Source organism: Rana temporaria, assembly GCF_905171775.1.
Source record: "Rana temporaria chromosome 2 unlocalized genomic scaffold, aRanTem1.1 chr2f, whole genome shotgun sequence".
Classification (NCBI taxonomy): domain Eukaryota; kingdom Metazoa; phylum Chordata; class Amphibia; order Anura; family Ranidae; genus Rana; species Rana temporaria.
Window position 1 is genome coordinate 119,484 of NW_024404411.1, and position 11,521 is coordinate 131,004.

The window sequence follows — 11,521 nt, forward strand, 5'->3', positions numbered from 1 at the left end:
AGACTCATTTTGCTTGAAAAAATTCACTAAACTTTCGGTTATTTGAGGTAACAGAGTTGGGTCTGTCAAGGGCGATGCGTTCAGTCTCCAGGAGTCTGAATGGGTCGTGGGAGAGGACTCCACTATCGTTAAGGACGTAGGTGCATGGTCTGATATGGTCTGTAGACCTATTTTGGCCCCAGTCACTTTAGTTAGATCTCTTTGTGATATGTACAGGTGGTCAATACGGGAATATCGATTGTGGGGGGCGGAATGGAACGTGAAGTCCCTCTCTGATGGGTGAAGAAATCTCCACGCATCCACCAGTTGCAGGGACTGCAAGAGTGTCTTGATTCTTTTAAGGATTTTGTAGGATATACATGTTTTACCTGTCGAGGTGTCCACCAGAGGATTCAACGGGACATTAAAGTCTCCCCCTAGTATCAGGCATCCGGACGTAAAGCCTGATAAGGCCCGAATCATACGTCTGCAGAAATTTGCATGTGCTGTATTGGGGAAGTAGACGTTTGCCAGCGTGATTGGAGAGCCAGCATAACTACCCTTGACAAATATATATCGGCCTTCGGGGTCGGTCAACCTGTCAGTTAATTGGAAGGGTGCATTTTTGCTTATTAAGATGGACACCCCCTTAGACTTTGCCAAGTCATTGGTCGCGTGTAGGGCTGTCGTGAAATGTGCGTTAGTCAATTTCGGTACCTTGTTGGTCTGAAAGTGAGTCTCCTGCAGGAAAGCGAAATGTGGTTTACCTTTCTTGAGTTCCCTAAGGAGCGTAGTTCGCTTCTCCGGTATGTTCAACCCCTGGACGTTGTGTGAGATGACCGTAGGGCCCTGACCTAACGATGAGTACGCCATCTGAGGCGTTCCCTGGTATTCCAGCTGACTTGATCTAAAAATAGAGTAACAGGTTAGATGGGTCACTTGTGTGATGATATACCAATTTGCTCGTCACTGAGATCCCCTATAGAATATGTGGAGACAGAAGGAGAGAAAAAATAGAAAAAGGCGTGAATAAAGGGAAAAAGGGAGAGGGGGGGGAGGGGTAAAGGAGAGTGCACAAATAACACTACGGGATGTGGCAAGCACCCCGAAGTCGTAAGTAGTGGGCTCGCAAGCGTAAGAACCCTCGCGAGACCCACTCTGCGAGGTCGTGGTGTGACTGCGCGACAACAACGGACGCAAACGTCCTTCGTTCACTTCTGAGGAGATGACTCAGGGCCCTGTATCACCATCAGTGATCAGCAACCCGAGACAATCTCCACCACCAACAACGGGGTGGTACAACGGTATTGCAACACAAATAACAGAACAAGAAAACAAAACTTTCTTTCACAGCACAGGTGAGAAGAAAGGAAACCCGGCATATTAAAAGGCTTTATGTCCAGTCCTCTCGTGCGAGCGGCACACGGACTGGAGTTATAGTGTAGAAACCCTGTAAGAACAGATAGTTAATAGGCAAAAATAACAATATTAGCCATTGTCTTTCTGGTGGAGTAAGAGTAAGAGTAACAAAAGGGGAAAACGACCCCACACCTCAAAAAACAAAAAACGTAAAGGACTCATAGGCAATGAGCACATTCGTTCCAGGTGTCCCCCTGAATTAAGCAGTCTTGTATCAATTCCTGTGGGCCAGCATCATTATACATCTCTACCTCCGCATCAAGCTGATAAAGTAATATTGTAATGTATGTCCACCCAGCCGGGTGAGAAATGCCCCCTCTTGTCCCAGGTGACACGCTGAGAGTACTGTCTACATTACCATTCGACGTATATCTCTGAAAGCAGAGTCCTCGCCATCTCTCAGCCGTGTATCACATATTGAGTGTCAGGATCTTGTATGGCCAGTTTATGGTGTCATGCGGCCTTGTAGTCTGTAGAGAGGAGCACTTGTAAGCGCGAGGTAGACTAACACGGTCCTTTGGACTATTCTGCGCGTGCGTGTTAGAACTGCACATCCTGGGTTGAAGCTGGATATACTTGGGAAAAATAACAATTAAAAAAAAAAAAAAAAGGAAAGAGAAAAAGGGGGGGACAACCAAAAGTGAATTTTGAAACCGCCAGTGAGAGATGAACTCCGTCTAGTCTTCCTCTTGGGCCCTGGCGGGGCCTTGCCTGGGCCCAGGCGTGCCATTCTGTGAACCGAACCCTCGGTTCGGCTTAGAGCGTTTGGGAAGCCTCTTCTCCGGTGTAGAGAGCGGGGAGCGGCATGGACCTCCGTCCATCCTGGGGAGGGCAAACTCCTGGTACCATTCCGGGACCGCGACGGGGTTTATGTCCAGGGCTTCAAAGAACTCAGGGAGGTCTGCAGGGGTGCGCAGAATATGTTGCCTGCCCGCTTTCGTAACCGCCAATGCGAACGGGAATCGCCACGAGTAGGTTAGCTCCCTCTCCCTCAGCACCTCCAGCAATGGTCGCAGCGCCCTGCGGTTCCGGAGAGTGATTTGGGATAGGTCGTGAAACAACATGATAGTCTCTCCATTAAACACCACACTGTCACTTCTCCTGGCTTTATGCATAATTTCTTCTTTCAGTGGATAGTTCTGCAGGCAACAGATTATGTCACGTGGAGGAGCTGTGACGGGGCCTTTAGGCCTCAGGGCTCTGTGAGCACGATCGAAATCAATGGCCGCATCCTCCTGCCTCTCCAGGAGACTGTTGAACACTCTTCTCAGAGCTGGAATAATCTGTGCGTTCTCCACTGACTCGGGGATCCCCCTCACCCTAATGTTTGCCCTTCTCCCCCTATTATCCAAGTCCTCCAAATGACGGTTTATGTCGATGAGGTGGGAGGAATGGGAAACCACAGCACTCTCCAGCCTGTGGAGCCTCTTATCCCTGTGTTTTCCAACAGTCTCCACGGCCGTGAGCTTCTCTGTGAGAACAAGCAGATTGGATTTTAGGTCCGTGATGGCTGCAGAAAATGTGGTTTTAATGTCCGCTGCAAACCCAGTCATGTCAGCGTATGTCAAGGGGTGGTTCGGGTGGCTATGTCCCCTACCTGAGTCCTCCGCCACAGAGAGAGAGTCCTCACTGGATTCCTCGTCTTCTCGCTGCTGGCGCGCCATCTTGTTCCCCGCCATGCTGCCGCCGGAGATCGCGTTGTTTTTAAAGAGGTCCGTGATGTTTCGGGTCGACACCGCTACTGTGCTGCGTTTGGAGCGGGTCTGCGGGGTGTGGAACAGCTTTTTGCCCATTTCTGGCTCGGTTTAGGCAGGGTTTCAGGCTGAGAGCCGGGTTTCCTCACAGAGCCTCTCTAGTGTGCGTCCGTCGCCATCAAGCGCCAAGCCACGCCCCCAAATTTTACCTTCTATCCTCTCATTGCAAAGCCAAATCCTCCATGACCCTGTAAATAAACCATATAATATCAGATTTCCTCTCACTTCCTATTGTGTCTCCAGGACAGGAAGTGGTGGGAATTCTTCTCAATGGGACACAGACAGCAATTTAACCCTTCCCTACTCTATCTGAAAAGGCAAAAATAAGTGACATATTGTGTCTCCTTTGGAATGTCAGGAACTCTCTGGACCCTTTAGCCCTTGTACTTCTAGCACATAACTATAACAGTGGTGGCAACAGTGGCATGGAAACACCCATCTGTTATGGTGGTCTTGACTTTGTTCACATTGTGGCTCCCGGCTGCTGGCAATATAGTAGAAGGCATTTCCATGCCAGAACACACCGGCACTGTGTATCGGCACCTCCTGGCACCGGTCCTGTACTGGCCAGTGATATACACAATGGGGGGGCTGTGTATCGGCACCTCCTGGCACCGGTCCTGTACTGGGCAGTGATATAAACAATGGGGGGGCTGTGTATCGGCACCTCTTGGCACCGGTCCTGTACTGGCCAGTGATATACACAATGGGGGAGGGTTTATTGTTCCAGCCAACCACTGACCTCCAATGCTTGGAGGGTTTATTGTTCCAGCCAACCACTGACCACCAATGCTGGGAGGGTTTATTGTTCCAGCCAACCACTGACCTCCAATGCTTGGAGGGTTTATTGTTCCAGCCAATCACTGACCTCCAATGCTTGGAGGGTTTATTGTTCCAGCCAATCACTGACCTCCAATCCTTGGAGGGTTTATTGTTCCAGCCATCCACTGACCACCAATGCTGGAAGGTTTGTTTCTGCAGGTCACTGACCATCAATACTCCTGACCAAAATGTTCATTGTCTCAACAATGTCTGGTTGCTAAGAAATGACGGACGCAGTGGTGGTGTATCTAGTGATGCCCGTGAATGTGTGTGGTGAGGGGGGGGGCAGAGGGAACTACAGTGGAGGGGGGTGACAGAGGACAGTGCTATGGTGGGCAGAGGATACTACAATTGCGGGTCAGAGCACAATACCATGTGTGTGGTGAGGGGGGGGCAGAGGGCACTACAGTGGATGGGGGTGACAGAGGACAGTGCAGAGGGCACTACAATGGGGGGGTGGGACAAAAGACACTTCCATGTGTGGGAGGGTCAGAGGACACTACCATGTGTATGGTGGAAGGGTGGGTCACTACAATGGGGGGAGGGGGGCAGAGGACACTACCGTTAGGGGGGTCTGAAGACACTACCATGTGTGTGTCGGGGGGAGGGGGCAGAGGAAACTACAGTGGGGGGCAGAGGACACTACAGTGGAGGGAGGTGACAGAGGACACTGCTATGGGGGGCAGAGGGCACTACAATGTGGGAGTGGGGCAAAAGACACTACCATGTGTGCACGTGGTGAGGGGGGCAGAGGACACTACAGTGGAGGGGGATGGCAGAGGACACTGCTACGGGGGCAGAGGGCACTACAATGGGGGGGAGAGGGGCAGATGACACTGCTTTGGGGTGGGGCAGAGAACACTACTATTGGAGGGTCAGAAGACACTACCATGTGTGGGAGGGTCAAAGGACACTACCATGTGTGTGCGAGGATGGGGGGGGGCAGGGGACACTACAGTGGAGGGGCAGAGGGGAATACAGTGGATGGGGATGGCAGAGGACAATGCTATGAGGGGCAGAGGGCACTACAATGGGGAAGGGGGCAGAGGACACTACTGTCGGGGGGGGGGAAGATACTACCATGTGTGAGAGGGTTAGAGGACACTACCATGTGTGTGTCCTCCCTCCTCCTCCGGGGATCTTTGATTTCCTACATGTTGCCCAGGTAGATCTCAACCCCTAAATGGTTGCCTTCCCGTGTTGTAAAGTGTCCTCTGATAACACCTCCTGGCTAGAGTTGAGCGGACACCTGGATGTTCGGGTTCGGGTCCGAACCCGAACTTTAAAAAAAAAGTTTGGGTTCGGGTTCGGGAACCCGAACCCGAACTCCGAACCCCATTGTAGTCAATGGGACACGGACTTTAAAAAAAAAAAATGCGCGGAGGTCCCCGCAAATTCAATAACCAGACCCTTTAGGTCTGGTATGGATATTAAGGGGAACCCCGCCGTCAATTTAAAAAAAAAAATGACGTGCAGTTCCCCGTAAATATCCATAACCAGACCCTTCAGGTCTGGTGTGGATTTTAAGGGGAACTCCACCCCAAATTTAAAAAAAAAATGGCGTGGAGTTCCCCCTAAAATCCACACCAGACCCCTTATCCGAGCACGTTGACCTGGCCGGCCGCAGAAAAGAGGGGGGGACAGAGTGCGGCCCCCCCCCCTCTCCTGAACCGCACCAGGCCACATGCCCTCAACATTGGGAGGGTGCTTTGGGGTGCCCCCCAAAGCACCTTGTCCCCATGTTGATGGGGACAAGGGTCTCATCCCCACAACCCTTGCCCGGTGGTTGTGGGGGTATGCGGGTGGGAGGCTTATCAGAATCTGGAAGACCCCTTTAACAAAGGGGACCCCCAGATCCTGACCCCCCCCCCTGTGTGAAATGGTAATGGGGTACACTGTACCCCTACCATTTCACGAAGGAAGTGAAAATAGTTGTCTGTAAAAAAAAAACACACACACCGTTGAACAAAATACTTTATTAATTAAACCACATAAAAATCCAGCGGTGAAAATAGACGATCCATGCTGCTCCCTGATCCCTCGTTGTCTTGTATCCCGCGGCGGATGAGGTCTCCTGCGACGGGTGTACGGGTGTTCTCTGACGCACACTGTGCTACGTCACTGGGAATAGGGCTTTCCCAGTGAAGTAGCAGAGTGTGCGTCAGAGGGGGACGGGGTCACGTGACGCGTGGCCCGCCTCCCCTATAAAGGAAACGTCAAGCTCCGGAGCGTCATTCGCGGAGCTGTGCTCTGAATGGACGGACCTTCTCATCGCTGGACCAATCGTGGGCGAGAACACCCGTACACCCGTCGCAGGAGACCTCATCCGCCGCGGGATACAAGACAACGAGGGATCAGGGAGCAGCATGGATCATCTATTTTCACCGCTGGATTTTTATGTGGTTTAATTAATAAAGTATTTTGTTCAACGGTGTGTGTGTTTTTTTTTTACAGACAACTATTTTCACTTCCTTCGTGAAATGGTAGGGGTACAGTGTACCCCATTACCATTTCACACAGGGGGGGGGTCAGGATCTGGGGGTCCCCTTTGTTAAAGGGGTCTTCCAGATTCTGATAAGCCTCCCGCCCGCATACCCCCACAACCACCGGGCAAGGGTTGTGGGGATGAGACCCTTGTCCCCATCAACATGGGGACAAGGTGCTTTGGGGGGCACCCCAAAGCACCCTCCCAATGTTGAGGGCATGTGGCCTGGTGCGGTTCAGGAGAGGGGGGGGGGCCGCACTCTGTCCCCCCCCTCTTTTCTGCGGCCGGCCAGGTCAACGTGCTCGGATAAGGGGTCTGGTGTGGATTTTAGGGGGAACTCCACGCCATTTTTTTTTTAAATTTGGGGTGGAGTTCCCCTTAAAATCCACACCAGACCTGAAGGGTCTGGTTATGGATATTTACGGGGAACCGCACGTCATTTTTTTTTTAAATTGACGGCGGGGTTCCCCTTAATATCCATACCAGACCTAAAGGGTCTGGTTATTGAATTTGCGGGGACCTCCGCGCATTTTTTTTTCCCGAACTCCGAACCCGGACCCGAACTTTTTCCAATTATTCGGGTTCGGGTCCGGGTTCGGGAAAAACCCAAAGTCCGTACCGAACCCGAACTTTACAGTTCGGGTTCGCTCAACTCTACTCCTGGCTACATTTGGTTACATTAATGTCATTTTTATGGAGCATTAGGGATCCAGAGGGTAAAATTCAAATACATTTTAATTGTACAATTTATTAGTTCAGACAAAACATCTAAGATACAAAAACATCCTATAGCCAGTATAAGAAGACATGTTTTGGAATATATACCGAGATAATAAAGATACATTTCCACCCCTAATATAGTTTGATTAGACATAGAGGAGACCCATCTACATGTAGATGTCAGATTGAGGAACACCAAAAAGTTATTTTTTCTAAAATGTACACAGCAGCCATGAAATCAGAACCATCTCTTAGTCACCAACGTTCTAAAGCCCCGTACACACGATCAGGATTTCCATCGGGAAATGTCCGACAGAAAAAGTCAGATGGAGCCTACACACTGTCGGAAATCCCGACCAAAAGCTCCCATCGGACTTTTTCTGTTGAGAATTCCGACCGCGTGTATGGGGCTTTAGAGGAAGGTCAACCCTCTTCCTGGTGAGGAGATTTATCTACAAGTAGATGTCAGATTGAGGAACACCGAAAAGTTTTTTTCTTATGTTCTTAGAGGAAGGTCATCACTCTTCCTTGGTGAGGAGATCCATCTATGAGTAGATGTCAGATTGAGGAACCCCAAAAAGTTGTTTTCTTTCTATCCTTAGAAGAAGGTCACTACTCTTCCTGGTGAGGAGAGTCATCTACAAGTAGATGTCATATTGAGGAACCTTAAAAAGTCTTTTTATTTATGTTCTTAGAGGAAGGTCACCCCTCGTCCTGGTGAGGAGATCCATCTACCAGTAGATGTCAGGCCCCGTACACACGATCGAGGAACTCGATGTGCCAAACACATCGAGTTCCTCATCGAGTTCAGTGTTGAAGCCGCAGAGGATCTCGGCGGGCCGACTTTTCCCATTGACTAACGAGAAAATAGAGAACATGTTCTCTTTTCGGCCCGACGAGTTCCTCGACGGGTTCCTCGCTGAAAAGTGTACACACGACCGGGTTTCTCGGCAAAATCCGGCTCCGACCGAGTTTCTCGCTGAATTCTGTCGAGAAACTCGGTCGTGTGTACGGGGCCTCAGATTGAGGAACACCAAAAAGTTTTTTTCATTATCAACTTAGAGGAAGGACACCACTCTTCTTGGTGAGGAGATCAATCTACGAGTAGATGTCAGATTGAGGAACACCAAAAAGTTTTTTTTTCTAAAATGTATACAGCAGCCATGAAATCAGAACCATCTCTTTGTCATCAACGTTCTAAAGCCCCGTACACACAATCAGGATTTCCATCGATACAAGTCAGTCGGAAATTCCGACGGGAAAATTGAGAACATGCTCTCAATCTATTTCTGTTGGAATTCCAGACTGAAAAAGTCAGATGGAGCATACACACTGTCGGAATTCCCGACCAAAAGCTCCCATTGGACTTTTTCTGTTGGGAATTCCGACCACGTGTATGGGGCTTTAGAGGAAGGTCACCCCTCTTCCTGGTGAGGAGAACCATCTACTAGTAGATGTCAGATTGAGGAACCCCAAAACTTTTTTTAATTTATGTTCTTCTTAAAGGAAGGTCACCCCTCTTCCTGGTGAGGAGATCAATCTATGAGTAGATGTCAGATTGAGGAACCACAAAAAGTTGTTTTATTTCTATTCTTAGAAGAAGGTCACCCCTCTTCCTGGTGAGAAGATCCATCTACAAGTAGATGTCAGATTGAGGAACACCAAAAAGTTTTTTTTCTAAAATTCATACAGCAGCCAAGAAATCAGAACCATCTATTTGTCACCAACATTCTTAGAACAAGGTCACCACTCTTCCTGGTGTGGAGATCAATCTACAAGTAGATGTCAGATTGAGGAACACCGAAATGATTTTTTCTTTATGTTCTTAGAAGAAGGTCACCACTCTTCCTGGTGAGGAGAACCATCTACGAGTAGATGTCAGATTGAGGAACCCCAAAAAATATATATTTTTTAAATGTATACAGCAGCCATGAAATCAGAACCATCTCTTTGTCATCAACGTTCTAAAGCCCCGTACACACGATCAGGATTTCCATCAATATAAGTCAGTTGGAAATTCCAACGGGAAAATTGAGAACATGCTCTCAATCTATTTCTGCTGGAATTCCGGACTGAAAAAGTCAGATGGTGCCTACACACGGTCGGAGTTTTCGACCGAAAACTCCCATCGGACTTTTTCTGTTGGGAATTCCGACCGCGTGTATGGGGCTTTAGAGGAATGTCACCACTCTTCCTGGTGAGAAGATCCATCTACAAGAAGATGTCAGATTGAGGAACACCAAAAAGTTTTTTCTTTATGTTCTTAGAGGAAGGTCACCCTTCTTCCTGGTGAGGAGATCAATCTATGAGTAGATGTCAGATTGAGGAACCACAAAAAGTGGTTTTATTTATTTTCTTAGAAGAAGGTCACCCCTCTTCCTGGTGAGAAGATCCATCTACAAAAAGATGTCAGATTAAGGAACACCAAAATTTTTTTTTTCTAAAATTCATACAGCAGCCATGAAATCAGAACCATCTATTTGTCACCAACATTCTTAGAAGAAGGTTACCCCACTTCCTGGTGCGGAGATCAATCTATGAGTAGATGTCAGATTGAGGAACACCAAAAAGTTTTTTCTTTATGTTCTTAGAAGAAGCTCACCACTCTTCCTGGTGAGGAGATCAATCTACAATTAGATATCAGATTGAGGAACATCAAAAATATTTTTTTTCTAAAATGTATACAGCAGCCATGAAATCAGAACCATCTCTTTGTCACCAACATTCTAAAGCCCCGTACACACGATTGGGATTTCCATCAGGAAAATTGAGAACCAGCTCTCAATCTATTTCTGTTGGAATTCCCGGCAGAAAAAGTCAGATGGAGCCTACACACGGTCGGAGTTCCCGACCAAAAGCTCCCATCAGACTTTTTCTGTTGGGAATTCCGACCATGTGTATGGGGCTTTAGAGGAATGTCCCCCCTCTTCCTGGTGAGGAGATTTATCTACCAGTAGATGTCATATTGAGGAACACCAAAAAGTTGGTTTCTTATATTCTTAGAGAAAGGTCACCACTCTTCCTGGTAAAGAGACCCATCTACAAGTCGATGTCAGATTGAGGAACTACAAAAAGTTATTTTCTAAAATGTATACCGCAGCCATAAAATCAGAACCATCTCTTTGTCACCAACAATCTTAGAAGAAGGTGACCCCTCTTCCTGGTCTATTACTGGTCATTTTGGTAAATATGACTAATGTCTTCTCCCGTATTTCTTTCGTTCTTACTCCGTAGATGATCGGGTTCAACATTGGTGGGATTAGGACATAGAGGTTAGCAAAAATAATGTGGAACTGCAGAGAAATGTACTTGTGACCGACTCTATGAGCTATAAAAGAAAAGAAGGCTGGGATGTAGAAGAGAACGATGACACAGATGTGAGACACGCATGTATTGAAGGCCTTGAACCGAGCCTTGGAGGATGGGAGCCTCAGAACTGCTGAGATTATTACACCATACGAAACTATAATAAGGATCATGTCTACACCTGATGAAGAAGCGGCTATGACCAGTCCGTACACCACATTGACCTGTATGTCGGCGGTAGCCAGCTTTGCCACGGACATGTGCTCACAGTAGGTGTGCTCTATCACGTTGCTTTGCTGGAAAGGTAATCTCTTGAGTAGAAAGACGAATGGTAGGACCATGCAGAAACTTCTGAAAACGGTCATCATGGCTGCCTTGGTTATAAAGGAGTTGGTGAGGGTGGTAGCGTATGTTAAAGGTCGACAAATGGCGCAGTAACGGTCATAGGCCATGAAGAGCAAAATGGCCGACTCTATGACAAAAGTGAAATGGATGAAGAACACCTCAGTGAGGCATCCATTGAAGGAGATCTCATGAGAATTAAACCAGAAGATGCTGAGGGTCTTCGGGACGGTAGAAGAGCTCAAGAGGACATCACTGAATGCCAACATCATCAAGAAGATATACATTGGCTGGTGGAGAATCTCATTGGTTGAGATGACCAATATTAACGTAGAGTTTCCCAGAAATGACAGAACGTACATGATGGAGAACGGGATGGAGATCAGGAGATGTGAGTCCTCCATGCCAGGAATTCCGATCAGGAGGAAATAATCAGGGTGGAGGCTGGTGGTATTTGACATCTTCTGGGTAATCCGATTGCCTGCATAGAAAAGAAGTCAAGAATGAGCATCCTCACACAAAGTCTGGTATGGATTTTAACACCTTCCCACCCAGCCTATAACAGATTGACGGATGGATGGGTTTTTGTCGCTCTGAATTAACGTCGTATGCCGCAGGAGCACGCAGCAGTGCGATCTGTCACCAGCTGTGTCCACCCGGCACTGCCGATGACTTATCACTATACCGGTTCCTT

At 48.2% G+C, this 11,521-nt stretch overlaps 1 protein-coding gene across 1 annotated transcript; it reads right to left on the reverse strand.

Moving 5' to 3' along the window:
* Positions 1-10,316: 10,316 nt before the first annotated feature.
* Positions 10,317-11,294, reverse strand: LOC120921566 (olfactory receptor 52Z1-like). Its single transcript, XM_040334067.1, has one exon. It carries the CDS (start codon positions 11,286-11,288, stop codon positions 10,317-10,319), a length of 972 nt encoding a protein of 323 aa, XP_040190001.1. The 5' UTR covers positions 11,289-11,294.
* Positions 11,295-11,521: the final 227 nt, after the last annotated feature.